General features: G+C 41.9%; 1 protein-coding gene across 3 annotated transcripts in view; it reads right to left on the reverse strand.

Moving 5' to 3' along the window:
- Fyn (FYN proto-oncogene, Src family tyrosine kinase) overlaps positions 1–25,962 on the reverse strand; it is a 200,314-nt gene that overhangs the window by 30,207 nt on the left and 144,145 nt on the right. For 2 of the 3 annotated variants that reach the window (XM_046429928.2, XM_058574384.1), the window contains 9 exons: positions 24,993–25,250; positions 20,719–20,815; positions 13,960–14,058; positions 11,145–11,248; positions 10,026–10,175; positions 7,348–7,512; positions 4,123–4,302; positions 2,435–2,511; positions 2,185–2,338 (listed from right to left, as the gene is read on the reverse strand). In XM_046429928.2, the coding sequence (XP_046285884.1) occupies positions 2,185–2,338; positions 2,435–2,511; positions 4,123–4,302; positions 7,348–7,512; positions 10,026–10,175; positions 11,145–11,248; positions 13,960–14,058; positions 20,719–20,815; positions 24,993–25,239 (1,273 nt within the window). In that variant the 5' untranslated portion in view covers positions 25,240–25,250. Of the gene's footprint in view, positions 1–2,184; positions 2,339–2,434; positions 2,512–4,122; positions 4,303–6,780; positions 6,937–7,347; positions 7,513–10,025; positions 10,176–11,144; positions 11,249–13,959; positions 14,059–20,718; positions 20,816–24,992; positions 25,251–25,962 lie in introns of all 3 variants that reach the window. The other variant, XM_046429929.2, reaches the window with a different exon arrangement.

Here is a 25,962-nt window from a genome sequence, read left to right on the forward strand (position 1 = left end):
GGCTGGGCTTTGTGAAGGACTTCAGATGGCTGTGAGACAGTGGGGCTGAGGAAGGGCAGGAAGGCATTGGGGCAGAGACACGGGGAGGAAGGCTGTGGGGTCAAGGCTGAGCGCAGGAGCTCTCGGCCCCCTGCAGAGCAGCAGCCTGACGGAAAGGAAGTGGTGAGGGGCGCCAATCACCCGGGGCCACATCCTGAGGAACTTTACCTGGTCGAACGACTCTTGAACTAACTACTCAGGCCCTATCCACAGCACTCTGCCAGCATATATGCTTTCCTGGTCCTGAACCTTCTCATTTTTTGATGGTTCGAAAGTGTTAAACACAAACTGTGGAGTCTAAAGTCTGGTTAAAGGGAAGAAACAGCTCTGGCCCTGGGACTCCATTCAGTCCCAGGAGCTTACCCTTTACTAAACCAAGTATTCAGGTCCCCCTGTCCTTCCAGCTGAGGGGCTCATTCAGGACCAGCTCTCAGATGATGGTCGCTCCTAACATCCCTCAGCTCACCTTACCTAAAAAACATGCCCACATTCCTCTCTGCTCTGCCAGTGCCAATCAAGGCTACGGGTGCCTTTGATTATAGATAAGGTGCACCATCTGTGTGCTCGCTGTGCGGGCATTTGGCTCCAGGACAAGAACTGCTGCGTGCTGGGGAAATTCAAATAGCTGAGCTATCTGACCCACATGTAACTTAGCATTTGGACAGTGTCTGTACCAGCCAGGGTCTTAGTTTAACATTTTCCCTCATCACTTGAGACTGCTGAAAACATTTCCATCCTCAGAGTCAAATAAAGAGAGGAGGAAATTGGCATGAAGAATCAAAAGGAAGCAGGGTGCGGTGGTGCACACCTGTAACCCCAACAGCTCGGGAGGCTGAGGCAGGAGGATTGTGAGTTCGAAGCCAGCTTGAGCAATTTTAGCAAGGCCTAAGCAGCTCAGTGAGACCTTGTCTCTAAATAATTTTAATAATAATAAAAAAAAATTGCTGGGGATGTGGCTCAGTGGCTAAGTGCCCCTGAGTTCAATCCCCAGGACCAAAACAAAACGAAAACAAAACAAAACAGAGGAGAAGAAGGAAAGGAAGAACTATGAAATTCAGCAGAAAGCATCACCTTGGTATAACATATTCCAGACACTGCACAGAATGACCAGGCTTTGGCTAACGATGGCAATGCAAGCTGCCCCTTCCCCAGTTACAAGCATGATCATCTACACAGGAGCCTTCATCTGATTGCAAATTGTCCACTTAATTCCACACATTTTCCTGGTGTGTGCTTAGGTGAAGATTGGGACAACAGAAAATATCCCTGGGATCTCCTTCCTGGCATCTGGTGCTCTAATAGCACCTGAAATGCTGCCCCACTGATGTGGCTGCTGGTTTGGGATGTATTTTGCTTAAAGGTTGATTTCCATGAATTTTTGCAGGGGGCGGGGGAGGCAAATGATGAAAGAAGATGGGGCTTTTTGAGGGACTATGATGTTACCTTCCATAGTCCCTCCAGCCCTCCTTTCCACCCTTGCTCCATAAGGATTCAGGACTAAGCTCCTTTGACCTCTGGCTTCTGGCTGGGCCTGCAGGGGACCTAGAAGCTGGTATTAATGCCCTATGTGTCCCTGCTACCTCCTTACCAGGAGGCTCTCTCGCTCTGACCACTGCTGCCCACTCCGTGCCTCTTGCCTCTCAGGCCCTGGCTCTGCTGCTGTTACTAGCTCCAAGGCACCTCACCAGGCCCTGTTGGTTTTCCTAAATCCTTCCTTTTCCTTTTTAAAAGACACAATTTTATTAAGTTCTCCACTTTGAGTATGCTTCCTGTTTTCTGCTCAGATTTAGACCGGTTGAGGAATGAGCTATAACTTGACTGACCCCTTGGCTTTCCATAGCCCTCTTTGTCAAAAAGCAGAGTCTCCTGGGCTTGGATGCTGTGAGGATGGTGGCATGAACCATGAAGACCAAAGGAGTGGACATCTACTGACTGAAAAGCAATATCTCAACCATCTACTGAACCCACTGCAATCTCCCACCAGCAGAGCTATCAAATTCCTGCCAGATCAAAGAGGAAAAAATCCAGTTTAAGGATGACCTTTCAAATATGTTCTGCAGGAAAGGATGGTAAAAAGGAAGGGTTGTGTAGGAAGTGAGTGTTTGTAAAGTTGCAATCAGGAGCCACTGTCATCTGAGTGCCCACCTTGTCTCGCTGTGTACTCGTTGTCTTCAATCAACCGGGCCAATCCAAAGTCAGCAATCTTGCAAATTAGTCCATTCCCTACTAGAATGTTTGCTGACCGCAGATCTCTGTGGATATAATTCATGCGCTCAATGTAAGCCATTCCTGCAGCAACCTGTGGAACCCAGGAAAAGGCACGCGAGTTACACCACAATGCAATGTACTTACACGTCGCTACATCCACCACAAGAATCAAGTCCCCTGGGCCTACCTGTGCTGCCATGTCCACAAGATTTGGTAATTTCAGAGCTCTTCCTTCACCATCTTTTAAGAAATCAAGTAAACTTCCTATGAACAAAACATAAAACCATTTCAGTTTACACTGAAAGACAGAGTTCTTGATGGAGGGCTGTATTTGGTTTTACTGTAAGTAAATGGCAGTTGATTGGAATGATGCCCTCAAGGGAAAAAATGTTTATATACATATATATAAAAAACTAGGGTGGAAAAAATTCTATGCATTGAGAAGCAGGTTTTACCTTTTAAAAAACAAACAGCAATGATTTGATTTCTAAGGCAACAAAAATGTGATAAAACCAGAAGAAAGGGAACTCAATCTCCCTTTATGTCACAAAGAGGGATACATGAGGAACTGTACCCCTGCATGCTCATACTCCAATCAGCTCTGCACAAAAGAGTGATGTGGGGAAAATGCAGTCCAGCTGAGAAGTCTAAAACTGTGGTCCTGGGACCAGCAGCAATGGCATCAGCAGGAAACTTGCTAGAAATGCAAATTCTCAGGACCTGTCCCAGATCTAGCAAATCAGAAATTCTGAACTCTGGGCCTAAAAAATCTATGTTGAGAATCACTGGCCTATCTTATGGATAGATTTTAAATCAGGAAAAGAATATATGAGGAACATGGGTGGAGCAGGTAGCTCCGCCTAGTGAGATCACAGCTGGCCAAGCCTTAAATCAGACATCTGAAACAAAATAGCTGGCGCTTCAGAGCTGCTATTGTAACACAGCCTGGGGAGGCCCAGAATTAACACTAAGGCGGAAATAATCATTTGCAGAAGCTAGAGCTCATGATGGCCATGAGTGATTTTTTTTTAATGCTTTAATCACAAAGTTATTTACAAAATAACCCTGGATACAAAGGACAAACAATCTGCCAGGAAAAAATTCCAATTATATTTTAAAAGAAACTACATGGAAGAGAAAAATTACACTGGTGTCCTCTGTTGTACAATGCATAGCCTTTTATGGCTGTTTCTTGTTTGATTCATCTGTTTTTCCAAAACAAACTGATTTCTGGCCTTATCTCCAACAATGCTGGTTTGATTATAAAGACACACACACACACACACACACAAAATGGGGGGGGAGTATGGAGAAAGAGGGGGAATAAAATGCATGCCATTTCTTCATCTGTTATTTAAGTGGAGAACTGGAAAAAAAAGATGTTGAAATGATGGAAATTAAACAGCCCAGATAAGATTTTTATTTTTGGGGTGTGTGTGTGATGCTGGGGATCAAATCCAGGTCCTTATGCTTGTGAGGCAAGCACTCTACCAATTGAGCTATATCCCCATTTCCAGATAAGATATTTATCATTTAGACCTACAAAAAGGAAATTTAACAGAAGCTGCTGCATGCAAAATCACTGCAAATTATCTTAGCCTCTATATCACTCCTGATATTAAAGTGAATGCTTTAATTATGGAGAAGAACTTCAATTACTGACATGTGCAACACACAAAAGGCACTGCATTTCACAAAGATTTGGGGGCAAACTCAAGGTTAGTCGGTTTTAAAAATATTATAAGCACACAATTCGTGTTTCCTGGCCGGAATACTGGATCATGCAAAAACCTGGGAAAAAAACAAAAGGCAGATACATTTTCCTCTCTCAGACAGCCCCTGGAAGTAACTGTGAGCTGGAGAAGCATTGCTGACCTTTATTCATATACTCGGTGACGATGTAGATGGGTTCCTCAGACACCACGGCGTACAGCTGGACCAACTTGTCATGCTTCAACTTCTTCATGATCTGCGCTTCCTCAAGGAATGATTCAGGGGACATTGTGCCTGGTTTAAGAGTCTTTATGGCTACTTTTGTGTTTCCATTCCAGGTACCTACAAACATCCCACAATATTAAGTCAAATCCAAAATCCTCTTCTGATGGCAAAAAAAAAAAAAAAAAAGTTTTTGACTAATAGCTACATGCATAAAGTTAGATTTTTAAGTTTTTAAAAAAACCTCTTTTTTTTTGATAAAGTCAATCGCAAGGATTCAGTCAAGTATTCTAACAAAGAAATGAGTTTTTTTTTAATGGCGATGGATATATTATTTATTTATTTATTTCTATTTTGATCCATATTATTTTCTTTTTTTCACTTGGGCACATGATTACAAATATATACCAAAGCTCTGGACCCTTGTTTACAGTGATAAAAGTTTAAAACAGGTCTAGCCATCCAATAGCCATCCTTGAGTTCACAGAGAAACATGGAAAAAATCTGGTTAAGTTCCATTTTATGGGTGCGCCATTAAAAAAATGTGGTAACACACTGAGGGTGCTTGGAAACTGACTTGAGACAGACTTTTGACTGTCTGCAATGGATGAGCTACTTGACTGAGTCCTGGAACTACTGAGCCAAGCATGCACAAAAGCATTGGCAAGGAGCTGAAGGTCTCCTTGCCAATACTTTCTCAGGTAAGACAAATTCCTCAGGTATACTGATGGTCAGCCACAACAGGAATGATGGTTTCTATTCAGAAGACTAGGGAACTTAAACAGCAGCTAACAAGGAACAGAAATACTTAAGCTTCCCATGTTAAAAACTAGCTGATCCAAGGCCTGGTTTATGATTGAGATCCGTTACCTCATCTGTAAAACACAAGTACGGAACTGGATTATCTTTTGAGTGTCTTTCAGCTCCCAAATTCAAAAATAAAACAAAATGCTGGGTTTTATGTGTATTCCATTGTTAGTCCTAAGGCTTTGAAGGGTAATTTTATAAAGGGAAAAGAAAAATCTGCTAATTTAGATTGCTATTCTCTATTGGAAAGACAGGTTTATATTAAGATTTATTTTTGTATTTAATCTATGACTTTAGGATCTAAGAATTCTGTAAATTGGGACAATTCTCCTTATCCTGTTAAAACATGGTTCATATAATTGTAACATGAGACTTAAAAAATCTCATAAAATATTTACCAGTAAGTATTAATGGAAAACTTGACAATTTGTAAGTGATCTTTGAGATTTACACCCCTAAATTTAAGTAAAGTGAGATCTTCCTCTCTAATAACACCTGGGAAACTACAGATGCATCCATTCCAATTATGATGACATGCTGTTTTATGTTTCGTGGGCAAGAAAATCTTAGTGGTCTGAGTACTACTGATTTATTGTTGATAATTATAAAATTTAAAAATAATTTTTCTTATAAGATCCAATTAGGACCCATAACTCCAATTGTGAATTGGGTAGATAAGGGAGAAGATCATATAAATTTGTCTTAGAGTCCAGAGAGAGATGGATACAATAATAAGGGTTCTCAGTGACTTGGGAGAGGGAAATATGGATGGATAATAGAAACACACATCTGTGTATGTCCGAGCGTATTTCTACTATCCATCTGTCTATCCAAGTATGTATATCTGTATAGTACTTACTATTTGCCAAGTCTTGTTTTATCTACATTAACTTTTTTTTTTTTTTTTTTTTTTTTTGGCGAGGCGGTAGTAGGGATTGAAGCCAGGGGCACTCAACTACTAAGCCACATCCTCAGCCCTTTTTTATCTTTCTGTCTTAGCTTCCCAAGTCACTGGGATGACAGGTGTGTACCACCAAGCCCGGATGCATTGACTTTTAAAATGCAGATTAAAAAGACCTGAATTGCACATAGCCACAGGTATCTACTTATATCATTTTAAACAGACTCTAAGGAAGGAGGAAGAAGGATTCTGTAATCTTTAATCGTGTTTTACCTATAGTCATTTTTGGATGAGGTGTAAGTGCATGGATAAGCAAAACTGCAACTGACCCAAAGGAATTATAAAAGCAATTTCTAGGGTCCAGTGCATTTGGCTTAATCAGTGGCAACCAAATAGAAGTAGGCATGTCTACCGAATACATACTACCTGCAAGGGATTTTAAACATATTGTTCCAGGTAATACTCCCAACAATCATACACATGTAGTGGATATCACTCCGGTTTTACAGATGAGAAAATTGAGGCTCAAAGATGTTAAATAAGCCCCTTGTTTGTTTTAGTCAGCTTATCAGGAATCAAACTCAGGCCTTGTAAGTAAAAAAAAAAAAAATCTTCCTTTATAGCCATATATATAATCTTACCTTTCCATTTTTTAGAAAACCACCACATTTACAGTGTGTTGGTTTCCTGTTCTGCAGGTATTTAACCACAAGAAGTAGAACAGGTGAGAACTGCAAGGTATCATCATCATGTCCTGAAAATCAGGATGGCCTGTGTCCATCTAGTTATTCACGTTGCCACTGTACCAATGACCATATATGTTTTTGTTCAACACTGTCCTTTCAATGGCTTTGAGATACAGCCAAAACAAAATGCACCCTCTGCCTTACCAAGCCATACTTCTGCGAAACACCCCTGACCCAGCTTCGTATCCAGAAACAAGGTGTCACGTGCAACTTCCCAAGCATCTTTAGCCAATCCAGAAGTTTGTGGGGCACAACTCGATGAAATCACAGTTAAGTTAAAACACAAACCATCAGCTTTCTCTACAGGAAAGGGAATTAATAAAGAAAACACAGTCCTTATAATCCATAATCATGCATGCACTAGGAAAGATGGAAGGTGACTTGCCCTTTAGGGCGACATTCAACAAATATTTGCAGCTGGAAATGAAGGGCAAGACATTTTATGCAGGCTGGAACATTTCCTCTACTGTTTATTGGTTTATGAACTGAGGTTCATATAAGAGCATCAATTGAGCCATCTGTCAGCCTCGCCCATTTATTGTCTGTTTTCTATAAATTCCAGAATCTTGAAGTTAAAATAAATAAAAAAAGGATTCCTTATGAAGAGTAATTCTTTCTTGTCATAAAGTTTTTATTCTCACCTTCCATCTTTGCGGTTTGGGATTTCCCAAACTAGGAAGCTAATAAGAGAGTAATTGAATCTCAGCATACCCATCCATACTTCCCCAAACTGCCCATTTCCCAGTCTCTTGATCAACTGCAGGGATTCTCGAGGGATTTCCCAGACATCTTTGGTTTTGACAGACAGATCGGTAAGCCTTGGCATCCCTTTGTGACAAGGAACTACTAGGCGGCAGCAGAGACCTGCGGCTCTCTCTGATGCAGGAGCAGGGGCAGCGGCAGAGAGGGAGAGAAGAGCAGAACACATGTAACAACACGCACAGATGCAAACCCACACTTGCTGTCGCCCAGGGGAGCTTGGACAGGGCTGCTCAGCACACAACGGCACACACCTTGGAGGATCCAAAGCCACACTGTGAAGCCTTCTCATTGCAGATAGGACAGGGGACATATTAAATTTGAACTATTCCATGCCCCCAGGTGTAATATAGTCTATATAGAGATAGAGACAAACTGTTTTGGTCTCTGTACTCACAAGTAAGAAAATCACTATCAGCCTAAAGTGCTCATAACGCGTCTTCTGGGATCCTGAAAATCCTCTCCCTGATTTCAAAGAGGACATTTAGACTAACGAATGTTGGCATGACTATCTCTTTCCCTCACTAGTATCTAGATTACCTAGGGGACTGGAGGGTTCTCTGGTATGAGTACATTTAAAATCTTAACTTCAGTATGAGATCCTCCCATAGAGGATCTAGCAAGGCTGAAGGCTGCCCCTGGCAGAGGAAAGGATGCCACATGTCCAGAGATTTCAGACTCCATTCTACCAGTCAAATATGCTTGCATTGCTTCTATGCTGTTTTTTTTTTTTTATTTTTAAGAAAATTTTATAACAGTCTTCTCTGTATAAGTTAGGAGTATGGATTGAAAGGAGAAAGAATGGAAAAACTAACATTCACAGAAACTGAATGATGTGAAAGAGGAGGAAAAACAGTAGCTATATCACTCAGATGTTACCGGGAGCTCTTTCCTCCCTTCTTTCTTTTTAAAACGAATATACCTTTTAGGATCTAGCAATGTTAAGGGGAAACTGATGAAACACCATGTTAAAAATCAGTCAGGTGAGACAGGCAGCACAGAAGACGAACTTGGGGAAAGGACAAGAACTGCCCAGAGCCCCTCCCATCCCCTGGAAGCCTCTCAGATCCAGGAAAAGCAAACATGGTGTTGATTTTTCTCTGAAATCTAACTCTAACTTTCTACTCCTTTCTCTTTGATGGAATCAGGTTCTGAGATATTTAGGCAGGAAATTATTTATGTGTCAATATTTCAAAGACATTTTATGTGTGAAGAGGAAGGAGAAGAAAAGCCAATATAAAAACAAATCTAACTTGAGATGGATTTTTTTTTCCCTGAGATTAAAAAATGTCTATTGTTCTTCATATCCCTTCTCTCCTTCCAGCTTTATGATGTTATTAAGGTGCCCTTTCCAATACAGTATTTTCAAATGATCCAAACCCTAGGGATCCTGCTGATGTTTCGCTGTAATGAAATATATTTCAGCATTTGAAATCCTTACAACATGCAGGCATTTTGAGTATATCACTTAAGCTCAGGGAGATATTCTGCTCCATTTCTCTCAAATATTTTGTTAGAATCCGCATAAACCAAGTTAGCCGAGGCCTGAATCAACTAGTACTCCAGGTGTTGTGAATTTTTTAAATTGCTCATTAGTGACCAGGATCAATATATAGATATTTCTTACAGTCATTTTTCAAAAGATTGTTATTTCGTGCTAAGAAATGTACTTTTCAATGAATGTGCATAGAGCAACAGCAGAGGTCAAATCATACTGTTCTGGAATCATGTCATTGTTGTGAAGAACGATACAAAATGCATACATGGGTCACATAAAAAACTCCAGAGCTCAATGAAATGTAGAGAGGTGTACATAGAAATGTGTAGATAGAGACCTGTACTTGTATACCTATATCTATATCAGGTGAATGTACAAAATGGTGGGATCACTTACTAACCAAGGGAAGAAAGCATTTTAACAATTGCACATAAAAGCCACATTCTTGAATAAAATGCACAAGCTGCACACCTAAATACACCTAATAACTAAGGAAGAACAATAAATAAGGAAGAACAAAATAATGATGACACTTGGGTATTAGGACAGAGACTAATGTAATTTTGAAAAGTTCAATGCAGTGGATGTAGTAGGTCTAAGAACTGTGGGTCACATAAGTACAAACCTAGTTAGGACTGATGGGGAAGCAAAGCACGAGAAATGGACTGGAGAGTCACCCTGTCAGGAGCACCGAATGCATGTGCAGGTGTCCCACAGCAGTTCTGAGTGTAAAGTTACAGCAGGAACCCAATGCTCCCTGCTGTAGTCCCCATAAAAGTACCCTCCCAGCCACCACACCCTCTTCTTTTCATAGTTCTAAGTTCCATAATGGAGGGAATGGGAAAAGATAACTTGCAAGGATTTGAAAATGAAGTTGAACACACAGACAACTTTTAAGATTTAACCTACTACTTCTACTTGGGGAATTAGAACGTTACAGAATCTTCTGACAGGTACACGCAATCATAATAACAGCTCTAGGACGACAACCCCAGAGCCACTCAGAAACCCTCTACCAGTGACTTTGTATATGGTTGTCATTCCTTTCCCCTCTCCCACTCTCCCTTTGAGCTCTGCACCGCCCACTCCCTTAGCTCCTGAATGGTTAGTAGGTAGTTAGAATCAAAGTTACCTGAGTAATGTTGTACAAGCTGCTGAAGTGTTTCAAACTGGGCCCGGGTGGTGATATAATACCCGCCATTGTCAAGTTTGCGAATTTTATAATGTTTGACATGGTCTCCTTTCATATCATCCCAATCACGGATAGAAAGTGAATAGGCACCTGGCAAATGTGCAAAGCGTTAGCAGTGCCAATCATTTGAGTACTAGTTTGTTTTGTTTTTTTTAGGTCTCATTTACTTGACTATTGCAATTAATAGTTATTAAGGGAACATACACATATATCCATACACATGACATCTCCACTAAGTAACAGGAGAAAGACAACTTTTGGTGTCCTGCAAATGTCAAAAGATACTAGCAAATAAAATGATTTTGCCCTGGAGCCTGGAAGCTTCCTGGATACTTTTCTAACATACTCTATTTGGTATGTAATTTCATACCGAGCAGACCCCTTAGGCAAGATCAAGAGAAGAACAAGGACTCCCAGCTGAGCCTGCATCCCAGGGATCCTCTCCTATGAGGTATGGTAGAAGATAGGGAAAGTTTGCACAAAACAAATTGAAGGGCTGTTTCTCTAGAAGTGAGCTTCAAAGTTCTGCTTCACAGCAGTTGACAGGAACAGATAAGCAGTATCTGAAAGACCAAACCTGAAGGTCCCTACTCATCTCCCCCTTGACCTATCTCCTCTTATGGGTTCTAATGAGTTGTTAAATAATAAAAAGGAAGAGAAGTCCTCAGTTATTAAAAAACAAAAACAAAAAAACAAAAATAAAAAAGCAAAAAAAAACCCCACGAAGAGGTCAAAAACAACTTGTATGACTGGCACCTGAGGAAAAAAAATCATAATTCTAAAAAACTTCTGAAACCCTGTGATCTGTGGGCCTGGAGCAAGAAAGCTGCCCAGCACCTGCTTTCAGGAGGAAGTCTTGATTCTGATCCTCTGTAGTTCTTTTGGAGCTGTCTGCAGTTCTAGGGCCTAGAGGAAAAACTGAAAGCAGGACTCCATTCACAAGGCAGGGAGGATCTGTGCCATTTTAAAATCCTTATACATTAGAGATAAGCCTTTCATCCCCTCCGACTAATCTGCAGATTTGAATGACAGGCCAACTTCTTCAACTTGTTATCTTACCTTTGGTGGTTTCGCTCTCGCGGATAAGAAAGGTACCTCTTGGGTTTCCAAAGGACAAAAGCTGTCGCTCAGCATCTTTTCGGCCAAGTTTTCCAAAATACCACCTTTAAGTGAAATCAAAGGAGAGAACATACTTAATGATGGTCATCTACAAGTTGGACAGTGTGGTGTTTATTTCCCCATGAAGCCCCTCACCTGCAATTATACCCTTAGCCTTTCCCCATAATATATTTTTCTAGCTTTATGAAGTTCTCTTTCAATCTATTCCTGATTCTATCTCTACTCCATCTCTTTCACTCTCAAAAAGTCAGCTGTGAATTGTGACTTGTTTTCCTTCCCGCCAGGATGACAGGAACTGGCTTGTGTTAAAACTGCCACCTGCGTGCATGGAAAGAGAAATCTAAGACCTTGCTTTGAAGTGGCAACTGCAGGAAAGGCTTCCCACGCTCAGTTACGAGACCCTTGATTTTGGAGCATAATTACAACTCCTGGGAAATAACAAAACACAGTCTTGGTGTATAGAAAGATTGTTAATCAAGCTTTATTTAATTTATTTTTTTTAAGAAAGTCACTTTGAAAGAATAAAGAATAAAGATGTATGATACTTCCAGTAACTTCCCACCTACAGGAACTCCGAAAAAAATTGTTAAGTCTGCCCCTGATTTAAGATGACTGTTGCCCTTGGACACTCATTTTGATTTTCTCTTCCTATAAAGCAGGTGTGAGGACTTGGATAAGTAGAAAGAAGGAGTCCACGGAACATCTGGTCTGTGATCTGCACAGCTCCCCTTTGGCACAGCTGCAGGGACAGTGACTGCACAGGGAGCCTGTCCTTAAAGATGACTTGGTGACGTAGACATTTTAACACTCCCTGGGAACCAATTAATGACACTTCTGTGCCACTTTAGGAGGCACCACCTCAAGGCACGTCAAGACCTCAGTTTCTTGTCTTCTCTCTTCCCCCAGGACTTGCAAGCCCTCGCGCTGCCTGGCAATTAGTTCACATGTCAGTACTAGGTGCTGAAATAGCGGAGGGTGCTTCAAGAACCCAAGGGAGAATTCTGAAGCATTCCACGGGAATCCGTGCGTAGGAATAACTTTTCGAATATTTGACTATGAGAGGACCCAGTTTTTAAAATGAAGTTTTAGCTCATTATACATGAACACAGCTATTATATATTCATTGTCAAATTCTTTTTTGAATGAGAGTGCTTCACTGAAGATAAGACACAGCACATGTGAGTTCCTCAGTGACTTCAGAGGTACCAAAGTGGGTGACAATCCCTAACCTAGCACTAGTTGGTGTGAAGAATATCACACCAATTATTTTTGAGAAATGTCTTTCTGAGTTTTTATCAATAACCCAATTAAAATGGTGTGTAAAATAGTGGTCAAAAGGGACTTGTTAGAACAATGGATTGCACCTGAACAGCAGTATTTTGAAATAATGCTAATTAATTGCACATGTAAAACCACAGCTTTTTTTTTGTCTAAATTTGTTCTTTAAAAACAAAATGTTAAAAAACCTGACCATTAGAAATATACCTTAAATCTTTAGCCAGTAGGTTCCCAGTTAAATCAAAGTAACGCTACCTTTCAGTAGTCCTTTTTATTCTGAAAGAACACAAAGATGTTTGCAAATCTGCCCTAAAATCAAAATTCAATACAAATACCTTTGTTCACCAGTGATGAAACACACTTATTAGGAGAAAAAAAAAAAAACCGCTCAGAACCACTGACTATTTGAGAGTGGAAAACAAAACAGATCTTCTTAGTAGAAGAGATACAAGGGAGTTAAAGCCAAGAGAACCATCCAGTTGGGGATTTGGCTAGGGTATAGAGTTTAATCCTCCTTGCAGTGCTTAAACAAATCCACGGCAAAATTAAATATCAGAGCCAAAGGTTGGGCTCAGTGACTGACTTTCCTCCACTCCCTTTCTGGTGAGGCAAGTCCCCAAAGTGTTGGGGAGGAGGCCGAGTTCCCTGTGTGAACGATCATGGCCCCACCTCCCTTCCTTCAGATCAGAAGCTATGGTTGGCACACTGCCACACTGACAGGTTTCCCCTTCACAGCTGCCTGTTCACCTCCACAGGTCAGGAAAGAACAGTAGTCATCCCTCCTTCCACTGACCTTCAGCCTACTGACCATCTTCCTAAACTGCTACCGTTGGACTATTTAAGCCAAAAATTGTCATCATTTACTATCATAACTGGTCATTACTTACTATCAGTGAAAACAATTGAGATCCCAGTTAAAGGAATATTTTAAATTCATCACCATAGTATTTCCCAAGCTATGGGACATACTGTATGTGAGATGCATGGAAGGTATATCTTTTCAGCACTCTTTTAACAGTTCTGATTACATTGAGGAGAAAAAAAATCTTGGTTTAATCTTTAATAATTCTTTGTCTCTCACTGTCCCAGGAAGCAGACTACAGGCCAACCTTGTGCTGGCAATAATATATGCCGTGGCTAGAATTCTGTCCTATTTTTATGGTTGTTTAAAAATCTATAATGAGTTATAGTGGGTTTTCATTTAGGGGACAGACATAAGGTTTCCTTTCAAAATAGATGTAACCTAAAAAGTGAGCAGGCTTAAAGGAAAACATTAAGTTAATAATAATACAAGTATTATATAGCTATGACAAAAACCAGGGTATAAAGCCTGGGAAACACAGCATTACCATATTCTCTCAAGGCTTAATCCCTGTGGTGAAGTTCTTCTCCATCCTGCACAAAGTCAATGGCATTTTATTCTGGCAACTCTTTAAAGCAAGTAGTTAAGTAAAATAAAACAAAAACCAAAACATACTCTTCTGCCTGGATAGAGTCAACTGGAGCCACATAGTTGCTGGGAATGTACCCCGTCTCTCCAGTTGTCAAGGAACGGGCTTCCCACCAATCTCCTTCCCTGTAAAGAAAAAAGAGGGAAGTGAATATGTTGCCCATTTCAATGTTTTGCAGGTAGACTTGATGATGTAAGAAGTCTATTACCTAGTCCTTCTGTCACCCGCTTTCTCCAGCCTCACTCCTTTTCTCTAAACTCCAACACAGCTCCTCCCCATGAAGGTGTGATAGTTTACCATCTCAATCACCTATGGGTTGAAACCTGTGTTCTCCTGCCTTATTTGTGAATTAAGAAAGCAGGGCTCAGGGGTAGGGGTGAAGCTCAGCTTGTCTAGAGTGCACGAGGCCTTGGGTTAATCCCCAGCACACAGGCATACACACAAATAAGTAAAATGAAAAATAAATATAATAAAAAAGAATGTAGGATCTAGTCATGAGCCGGCTCTTTTGGGGGGGGGGGCATTTTGCCTGTGAAGAGACACAGCTGGAGAGAGGGAAGGGAACCCAGCCTCAGCCCACTCTAGAAAAGCATTTCAGCTGCGGATGGTCTAGGGAGGGAAGACTGTGAGGAGGCCTCATCTCTGCTCCATGCGTGCTCTGGATACCTGTCTTGCCCACCCTCTAGGAAATGAGGAGATGCATCTTTCTGCAGGTAGAATGATCAAGGCTGCAATAGGACAGGTCTTCCCAGGCATTTTCAGTTTTAGGTTATTCCATCAAATATTCATGGTACTGGGTGGGTGAGGGCAGCTGGACGCAGCCGTGGGCACATGCAGGCGAAGTGCAATACTTCTAGGGAGTGAGATTTTTAGTCATATCAGTTTGTTTCTCACCGTTGCGGGGAACAAACTGATATTCTAGGAGCTCTCAGAGGACATTACTATTAGCTTAGAGTCACTGAGTAAATGAAGCAGTTTAAGTTCATATGCTTAAATTCACACAGGTTTATAGGAGACTCAGAACAGGGATGGAGTGTGTGCCTCTTCCCATTAACAGTAGGTGAGCTGGGTGTGGCCACGCCTCAGGAGGCTGAGGTAGGACGATCCCAAGTTAGAGGTCAGCCTGTGCGTCTTAGTGACACCCTGTCTCAAAATAAAAAGTAAAAAGGGATGGGCATGTAGCCCAGTGGTAGAGTGGCCCTGGATTCAATCCCTAGTACCGCAAAATGAATAAACAATGGTGACAGGCCATGTGTGGGGGCTGCATCTCGGACTGGAAGAGTGTCCCCCCACTAGCCTGCAGTCAAGCAAGTGAGGGTAGAAGGGTCTTTTTTTTTTTTTTTAATCTTTTGGCTGGGCTTTGTGTCAAAGCTCTCAGGAAAGAACGTGTTTTGGCTTTGAGCTGGGGTAAAGATCTTCCCCAGATTGACTTAGGTAGAAACTAACCAGCCTCCATATTAGACCCGAGTCTTCCTTCAGTGTTCTCTAAAGATGAACCCCTAAGCACAAGCCAACCCAGGTACAGATGTGGGAAAGTGTTTGCATAAATTACAGAACAGCTCATGGAAAACCAGGGTGCTTCCAAGGATTTCTAAAACGTATCTTTTAATTAGTTTCTCAATCTCTCCTTTTAAACCCTATTAAACACATAGATGAATCAAAAGAGGGAGATTGTGGTTCTCACATTCAGAAACTTCTTTAAAGTTATAACCAGCTCATGTCCAGATTTTTATTATGAAATTTTTATACATATCAAAGAATATGTGAACTCACTGCCCAACTGAAGAATTGGAGATTTTTACCAAGTATGTGGACTCTACATCATGCAACTTCTCTGTGTGATGCATCCCTGTCTTTGAATGCATATAGTTATAAGCCTATCATCTAAGAACATGCAGAAATTTATTTTCTTCTTTCAATATTAGACAGATAAAGAAATGGCTTCTGGAGACAGTCTTCCTTCTAATGTAGTGACAACGTATACTGCTCTGAAATTCCACTAGATGGAGACATTTCATCACATAAAAAACTAACAACACCCATCATCCCCGCCCCCGTCCCCCCCACATTCTTCAACCTCCAAAATGGCGAGGAAAAAATTAAGTGCTTGTAGCACAGGCTTATTTTTCAATACACCATAACTTTCATCAGGTTAGTTCTAATAGTATTAAATTAAGGGGGTAAAAAAAGCTAGCATCAATATCAGGGTTATGTGGGAATGTCAATGGGTGCAGGAAGCCAATATATTTCACTGCAAATTGGGAGAAGCCCAGTCTTATTCAGGTGATTTGGCAATAATGAAGTAATTTCCAATTCATATTCAGCATTAACTATCTCATTTTGATCTAGGCACCTAAATAGTTTAGAATAGATTAGAATCCAACTATTGGCTCATTTGAAAGCCATATACGAAGAGTTTATGACTTCCTTATGTGACCCCATTAATCTCACAAGGGCTTTCAGTTACTCAGGAGAAAGATACCATCTTTGATTTCTCTGTTTCTAGACCATTAGGGTCACTTTCACCACCATGAGGTGACAAGACTCAATGTATATGAAACGAGCCTCACATTTTTATTACATTTGCTTCATGATTATCCACATTGGGCCCAAGGGGTCTGGTACAGATTCAGTAATGTCCATCAGGAGTTATGTGAATAAATACAATTCACCTACAAATAAATAATACACTCCACAAATTGCATTTGATTTAGCAGAACAGGATCTCTCACACAGTATTTTTATTTCTTTAATTGGGTTATTTTGGGCAACTGGCATTATTAAAGCTGCATCTCTTTAAACTATTTTTACAGTTCAGTTTTTTTTTTCAATTTATTCACACTTGGTGAGCTATTCTTTAATAGTTATATTGTTTTGATTCAAATGTATTACTTAAACCTGGTGCTGGCTTCTAACTTTTTATAACAATCCACCAGTTCCTCTGGTTTAAGGATTTATTAAAAGAGTCTATTCCCCAATCCCCAAAGATGCTAACAGGACTTGTCCTAGGATCTGGGAGCCCAGGTACCTTGGAGCCCTGATGGAGTCAGGAACTGGTATTTGCCAACAGCAGTCAGTGTGATCTGCCTAGCCATTGAGTATTTTTATTACAAATGCTGGATTCTTTCTAAATTTGATTATTCCCCATCTTGCTTTCAGAGGACATAATAATTTTATCAAATGTTTGGGCGGGGTGGCTCTAAACCAGGATTTCTTCTGATCACTACATAAAACACTGGTAAAGAGGCCCTAGCAATGACCGCTACTTCACTCTGGGTAAAATATTATACATATTTTAAAGAGTCATTGTTTTGAGATATCGCTGGGCATATCACTGGTCATGAAATGTGAAAAAAGGGAATAAAATGGATGCACTTAAGTATTTTGCTAAATAGGTTCAAGTTCAATAATGTCCTGACACACCACACGGAGCTTTAACAACAGGTCAGTAGTGTTCCTGCCCATGCTGGGCAGCAGTGCCTCTGCTTCTGGGCACATCTGCATACACCCATCCTATGGTGGGCGCTGCATTGTCAAACAAACCTGGGCTGGGAGTGTGGCTCAGTGGTGGAACACCTGCCTAGAGTGAGTGAGACCCTGGGTTCGATCCCCAGTATTGCAGAATCCCTAAACGAAAAAAACGAAAACAACATTCCAAACTATGTGGCCTCCAGTCTCTGCCTCTTGACAGGGCTAAGGAGTGGGAGGTATGGCAGCTGTCCAGGGAGCCTCCCGTCCCTCTTCTGTAAGGGAGGGGCCAGAGGCAGGAGCCTGCAGGGGAGGAGTGCTCCGGCTGCCTCAGTCAGGGCTTTGTTTTTCCTTCAAGATTTTCTCTTCCCTGTTATTACCCTTGACTCAAACCTTATTTTTCTTTTCCATAACCTTGCAAAAGGGCATTTAAATGGCATGTAGGATGAGGAGTTTCACTAGTAAAAGGGAAAAACATTAAGGGGAGAAAACCTTTGTAATGGTTTCTTCTAGGAGAACAGGGTCAGAGAAGACCAACAGGCCTCTGTAAACATCAAAGGCCATGCATGAAAATCCAAAATTCAGTTTGATGATATAGTAGATCCTTTCTGGATTAACAAAGAAGAAATCATGGGCTGGGGCTGTGGCTCAGAGGTAGAGTGCTTGCCTAGCATGCGTGAGAGGCACTGGGTTCAATCCCCAGCACCACATAAATATAAACAAGATAAAGGTATTGTGTCCATCTACAATTTAAAAAAATTAAAAAAAAAAAGAAGTCAAGAATTTGACTTTGATAGGGACTGACTTTGCAAGTGCCCTTATAACTTGATGCAGACCCATGAGCACTGTGGAGAACCCCTGGCCAGCAGAGCTGGGTGTACTTGGTGCCTGCTACTCCTGGTTCTTACCTTTTAAATTTACAAATAGTTTTAAATTTGTAATCAGTCTTGCCATTTAGGGAATATTGTATAAACCGGGGAGGGGAAGTGGTGCGTATTTCAGAATTTAAAGTTAATAGATTTTGACAAGAAGCATTCATCTGAGAATCAAACTAACAATAAGAAATCAGAAACCAGAAGAAATTAAGTCCAAATTCCCTCCTCTTCACCTCTCAGCCAACTTTCTAAACCTTCATGTAACTTGGGTGGTTGAGTTGCCTTTGGTGGGGGTATCTGGGTCCTTCCAAGATCACCTGACCTTGTACTCAGGATGTGGCCTCCACCTCCCAGCTTGGGCTTTGCCACCTGGTAGCTTTCTGCATTTGGGCAGTTCCCTAACCTGGGCCTCCTACTCCTCAGATATCTCAGGATGACGATGACACATACCTCAGACAGTTGTTCTGAAGAATAATGAGAGCATTTGTAGCTCAGCACATGGCCTGCACATAAGGTGCCTTCAATAAATGGCAGCTGTTTACTATTTTAAACAAATTCCTGTGGCTACAGGAGGAGGTCTTCTGCGGGGGAGGAGGAGCAGGTAATATTCCTGACCTGGGAGCTGGTTACACAGCATGTTCCACTTGTGAAAATTCAGCAAACTGCATGCTTTTAAGAAATGGCAGTGAAATATAAGAAAAAATGTAGGAAACATAAAATATATTCCTTGAACCATTTTAAGTGTAAAATTATGTGCCAGTGAGCACATTCACCCTGTTGTACAACTATTGCCAAGTACATTGTCCATCTGTGTACTTTTCTGCATGTATATCATTAAGTAAAAAACAAACAAATGCATCCACACCTTTGTAAATGATGACAATAATAGTAATTTTTAAAAACCCTGTGGCTACTGGCTATGTAGACAGTGTCTTCTGATGTCTAGACAAGAGCTACTGGCCGCTCATGGAGGGACTCAGTTCTTGCTGTTGAAAGGTGGCATGTTCTTAGTGTATAGTCCTGAGAGCTGGGGTACATCTAAGGGAGGGGTGGGTTTTCCCCAGGAGGTCTAAAGGGAGTGTCCAGGTCTAAGGGGAGGTGTGGTGTGAGCAGGGCTCCCTCTCATCTCCCCATGCTCATCTTTTGGAAAAGCTGAGGATCCAGGCTTTAAGTCCTTCTACCACCACAAAATCCAGCTTGCTCAGAGAGCAGAGAAGATGCAAAAGCAACCAGACATGGTGGCATGGGATAAGCTCCTGGTGTACCCACCCTTTGGCCCCCAGGTGGCAATCTTTCCTAACCACTGGAGAGAGCTCATGGGAATACTTGGGGTACCTGGCTTGCTGATGAGGGACACCACTATATTCTAAGGAGACTGGAATTTTCTGGAGGGCTCTCATCTGTGCACACTGCCTTAAGCTAATAGAGATAATATTTTAAAACCCTAGGAAAATGTGACCCATATTTACTCTTGCTTACAGAAGTATTAAGGGTCAAATTTGAGAAGTAAGTATCACTCTTAACTTTCTCACTCCCTGCTTAACTATCGTTCCTAGGAGCCACATTTTAAAAGCCTGCCTTGTAGTCATTCACTGAGAGGGTGGAATTGTTGCTTCTTTTGCCACACAAAGATTTTCATTATGGGGGAACGCCTCCATGGGCCCTACCCATTGGACTGTTTTGCAGTTGTGAAAACAGAAGGAACTTGTTGCTGGCCCTAAGTGAGGGCTTAGCTAGTATGACATCCGAAATGAGTAGAAAATCTCATGATAGAGAGTATGTTATGTGGGTGGCCAAGTCATGTGCCAACCATTTGAGAGAGAAGTGCCAGGGACAGTGGAAGGTAATGCTGCTGCTTCTACAACCTTTTTCTTTTTTTCTCCTACCAGGGATTGAATCTAGGGGCACTCAGCCACTAAGCCACATCCCCAGCCCTTTTTTTTGTATTTTATTTAGAGACAGGGTATTGCTGATTTGCTTAGGGCCTTGCTAAATTGCTGAGGCTGGCTTTGAACTTGCGATCCTCCTGTCTCAGCTGCTGGGATTATAGATGTGCACCATGGTACCTGGCCTACAACCTTTAAACTAAAACCCACACCCAAAACCGTGGACTCTGCTACTCTTGCATCTTCTGAAAAGCCTCTTGAACATACATGGGAGCTGGTTACACAGGCATGCTCCATTTGTGAAAATTCAACAAACTAGATGTTTTTTAAAAATGGTGGTGAAATATAAGAAAAAGTACAGGAAACATAAACATAGTGCATTATATAGCACTAAACTGTGCCTTCAGCTCTTCTCTCAAATTACATAGCTTTGCACTAGTGAATTTCTCAATCATTCTTTTACCTTTTCTGGCACTTGACAAGGCACAGGCTGCACACGAGAGCCCTTTCCCAATCTGAAAGGCATGCATGCTTTCCCCTTTCATCCCCAACTTACGAGCTGTTCAATATTTGAAATTTTTCTCCTTTGTGAAAACTCAGGTCATCTTCTGTCCGTGCTTCATAGTCATAAAGAGCCACAAATAGTGTCACTCCTGATAAAAGAAGGAGAGAGATCATTACACAAGGGGACATTAATGCTAAGAAATTAAGTCTTTGCTCAAATCTCATTCTCAAAATCTACCTTTAGTCAGTCCCAATAACGTGATGAAGTGTTATAATTAATGTGGGAAAACCAGAGGCACGGGATCAAATTTATGCCTTGGTTGTTGTAGGGGATCATTATCTGATGTGACAAAAACCTGGAGCTGGAGGACTTCTCTCTGCATACCTTTGAATGAGCCCTGGGGAAGAGACAGATACTAACATGATGTCCAAGGGAAGCAGCAGCATTATGGTTCAGATGAGCAGGACTCTGCAGCAAGGGCTGGCACTGTTTCTCTCACGTACATTCTCCTCTATTTGGGAGCCCAAGTTAAGTCTGGGTAAACTGGGTCACTCTTTACCATGGCATAATAGTCATGGGTAAACTGGGTCACTCTTTACCATGGCATAGTAGTCATGTAGAGTGTAACAGAAAACTCTTTCTGTGGCTTAGGTTCTGTAATGCTCACTCCAACGAGGGGTACACTGCCCTTGGCATCTGCAATTGCTTTTGTAGATTTGAGCTGCTTGGCCCCCGTGCTGATACTCACTGCTCTCTCCCTGGCCTCCTCCTTCCTTGCACTCTCCTCTCCTCCCACCGTCTTATAGTACTCACCCATTCTATGTCTTCTCATCTAGAGGCTCCCTAAAGAGGCCCATTCTGCCTTGCAGAAGTTTATTAACAACAGCAAAAAATGTCCAGACTCCCACTGGCCCATGACTTACTTTATACCATAGGCAGAATTCTAAGGTGGCTCTTAATGGCTCCTGCCACTGGTATTCACTGGCTCTCAATGGCTCCTGCCACTGGTACTCATGTCCTCGTGCTATCCCCTTCCCTTGAGTGTGGACTGAACCTACTGACTTGCTTCTAACCAAGAGAATGCACAAAGGTGATGGGATGCCCTTTAAGTGATGAGGGTTGAGAAGATGGTGACTCTATCTTCCTAGAAGACTCTCTTTCTATATCAGCTTGGACACTTTGATGAAGCCAGATGCCATGATGGCAAGCCCCATGTGACAAAGAACTGGCTAGCAGTCGGAGAACAGAACCTGCCAATAACCACACCACATGAATTCAGAAGCAGATCATTTTCAGGTGAACTGTGAGCCGACTGTAGTAGTTGGCTGGCCAGCACACTATGACTGCAGCTGGGGGAGATCCTGAGGCAGGGGGCTCTGGTAAATCATTCCTGGATCCTGATCCACAAGAACCGTGAGATAATGAATGCGTATTATTATAAGCTGCTAAATTTTGTGATAATTTTACTCAAGAATTGATAACTAAAACATTTCATTTCTCTGAGACCTGTTTTCTCATTTGGATCTCCACACGCTTCAAAGTGCCTGCTATGGCCTGATGGCATATACCCTGCTCTTTTACCAAGCTGCCATGTTGCTGTGTAGGTAGTTCCAAGGGAACAGATGTGTCCATGAGACTTACATGAATCAGAGAGAGTGGAAGGACTTATCTTTCCGCCCCATCCCAAGTGGGACTAACTGCTGGAGAGTCGGCACTCAGATGGCCTGACCATACAGAGAAGGGCTTACTGGGCAACTGGTTTCTTTGTTCGGATTACTTTAAAAGGTTAGAAAAGAGAATGGCTTGGGGGCTTTGGATATAGTTCAGTGGTAAAGTGCTTGCCGAAAAAAGAGAGTGGCTTCAAACAAATATGTGGGTGCCTCTAAGTTCATGCTTATTCTTATTTAATACTCTACTAACAGATTCTCTTTAGTATATATTTAAAAACAGAGCCAAGATCATATTACAGTGATACATGAAGACCCGTATTTATAGTAGCCCAGTACACAACAGCCAAACTATGGAACCAGCCTAGGTGTCTATCAACGGATGAATGGGTAAAGAAAATGTAGTGTATATACCCACTGGAGCAAAATGAAATTATGTCATTTGCAGGAAAATAGATGAAACTAGAGACAATTATGTTAAGCAAAATAAATCAAATTTAGAAGGTCAGGAGACATATGTTTTCTCATATGCAAAAGTTAGAGAGGAAAGAGAAAAAGAAAGATGGGGGTGGATCTCATGGAAATCAAAGGGAGATCAATGGAGGAAAGAACCAAGGGGTGGGAGGGCAGGAGGAAGGGGGGAAGTGCTGGGGGTAGATATTGGACAAATTATATTGTTATATTGTGTGCATATATGACTGTGTAACAACAGATCCCATCCATAGGTACAACTATAATGCAGAAATTAAAACACAGAGGGAAAAACAACAACAACAACAACAGACCCAAGCCATTCTGCTGTGTGGAAACCAAAGAAGGCCCATGGAGATGGACCTGCCCACTCTCTCCTTGCATCAGTTGACAAGTTCTTACTGAGGGTTTTTAATATCCTAGGGACTGAGGAGGGAATTGAAGGAGGTTACTGAGAAATGAAGACACTGTTCTTGGCCTTAAGGGACTAAAAGTAGCACTGGGAGAAAGGACTGCACAACCAATTAATACAAGGCAGGAAAATCTGCCATGTCTGGGGATAAGAGATCAGATGGCCTCTTAGACTAAGGTTGTCCCTGACTGCAGTGTACACGTACGTATTAGAAGCAAGTAACCCTTTCTTGTGCACTTAATGGTACCTGCAGACTAAGGGGTTTATGTCCAGCATTCATAAACGAGTGATCAGGGATGGTGCCTGTGTTGGCAGAATTAAGTCTGTACTGGTCAAGCACTCATGCTTCTTACAGTAGAGGTGTGTGTATGTGTCTTTCTGTCTATGTGTCTGTCGGTCTGTACATGCTGGGTACAGTTTTGACTCTTCTTTTCTTCTGCATCCTCAAAAGACATAGGGCCCTAGACTGCCAGTCCACGACTCTTGCCTCCTTTCTAGAGACTTTCTGGGAAGACAGGAGGGATGGGTGAGTGTACCACACAAGGCTTGGAGAAAAGGGAAAGCTAGAGTCACTGCAGTACAGGGGTGAACATAGATGTTTTTCTGTTGGGCAGAGTTTCACATGCTAGTACCAGAGAAGCAAACACTGTCCAAAGGCTTTGGGTCAGATGCCCTGAAATAACTACATTACCATGTATTGGGTGCAGTGGGGTGGGGTGGGAGAGAAGCCCTGCTAATGCTTTGTTAGTGGAAACTCCCCTGATAAAAAGGCACAATGAGTCATTATATAAGGCAAAGACATCTGCTCCCAGATGAGCTGGGAGATGCTGCATTCTTTTAAACTTCTGTAATAAAACAATTTTGGAACAAATAATGTCATGTATCTAGTTACCATGGTTCATATACTGGGAAAAGATCTGGAAGGCTAAGGATGCATGAGATAACTTACAAATATTTTGGAAAACATATGTTTGAGAATGTGAGCCAGATATTTTATAAAGTATTAGCTAAGTCAGCAAGTACACATGGCAGTATCATATAGCTGTGTGATGTGAAAGACATAGAAACTTAAGAGAGACAGAGGGTGGGGGAGAAAGAGAGAATGGTCTCTTAAGGATACATAAGACTTGTCTTTAAAACACACACAAACAACAGAATAAAAAATACATGGAAAAACTTGAGGGTTGATAATCTCAGTCATGCAGAAGATAATGGAAATATCATAGAACTGCTGATGAATGATCAAATATCATGCTGCCAAATGACCCCATCTGCCCAGGAAATGACAGGCAAGCTGGAGATCAGGAAGATGAGGAAGAAGGTGCATCCCACCAGAAGCGGTGGAGGGAGGTGGGAGGAAGTGCATTCATTTCTGGAAAATTCAAGATACACACAGACATACTCCTGGAGCTTCTGATTCCCAAGATCTGGGGTGGCGCTTAGGCAGCTGTACTATGAAAAAGCTTCCCTGGCGCTTCTGGGCTAGCCAGGGTTGACAGCCCTTGGCTACAGGGCCTAGAATGCCATAGCTCACTAACTCACTCATGCAGAATCCTACAGAGCAGCAACATGGGATCCCCCGCCCTCCGTAGTCAGGCATTTTGATGTGTACACCAAGCTTTGGTTTTTTAATAACGGCTCTTCATCTGGTAGAGGGTAGGTGGAAACTGACCTGAGTCTTCAGTGTTAGTCCAAGGGAGCTGACTGGGACACGTACGTTCAGTTGCCAAAAGAATTAAGGACAGCTGTCCCCCTCCCTCCCAGTAGGTGCTTACCTGTTCCTCCTCTCGTACGCAAGGTCCCAGTGTGAGACGAAGAGTTCACACCCCCAAAGACAGTGAGTCCTTGGCCCCCGGCTGCGTGGAAGTTGTTGTAGTTGGGGATGGAGGTCACGCCGAAGCTGGGGTAGTGCTGAGGAGTGGGGTCTGTGCCATAGCGGTACCCGGAGCTCTGGTTCAGGCTGCCATCCCTCTCCTCTGTCAGTTTTGTTGCTTCTTTATCCTTACATTGCACACAGCCCATTATCTAAATTCCTGGAAAAAAAAAAAACCAGGAAGGAGATGCATGAACTTGGATGCTCCCTAGTTGCTGGGTTGCTTTAATGCTACAGAGGAATAATTTATCACCCTCGTCCTTGGATATTTTAGGCCTATGGAGGACGTGAAGAAAAGCAGTAGCTGGGATTGATGGTGAGCGGGAATCTTAGTTCCCCTAATTCACAATCTCACTTGTTCCCCATGTCCCCTGGAAGACAGGATCAGCACAGGGATGGTGTTCACCATGTAGCAATCTTCCTCAAATGAGGCCTGCACACCTCAAATTCTGTAATATTACACACAAATGGTTCTCATTATGCTTTTCTCAGGTTATCTTTAAAATAATGCATGCTCCATAAACAATTCTAGAACAAAAACTTCCATCATGGCAAAGGAAATTGTAAAGAGGGCCTGGAAGTACTGGAAAAGCCAGAATAGGGTCCCTAAAACTCACCAGACCTCTTCACTCATGGGTACCCTTTTCTTCAAGCACAAAAGGATAAAAAGAATCAAAATGAAGAACTAGTTACTGAATGGAAAATAAAACTGCCAGAACCTAAGAGGCCCAAGATAGCCCTCAGTAATACAATCATTTAAAGCTGCTAATTAACTTTTCAAATTTCCATTAGCTTTTGACATTCTTCAAAAATATTAAAAAAAAAAAAAACCACCAAACAACCCACTCCTATGTTCTAGAGATAGTGATGGA

This window comes from Marmota monax, unplaced genomic scaffold (assembly GCF_021218885.2).
Source record: "Marmota monax isolate L192 unplaced genomic scaffold, Marmota_monax_Labrador192_F-V1.1 WCK01_AAM20220418_F8-fsc00276, whole genome shotgun sequence".
NCBI lineage: Eukaryota > Metazoa > Chordata > Mammalia > Rodentia > Sciuridae > Marmota > Marmota monax.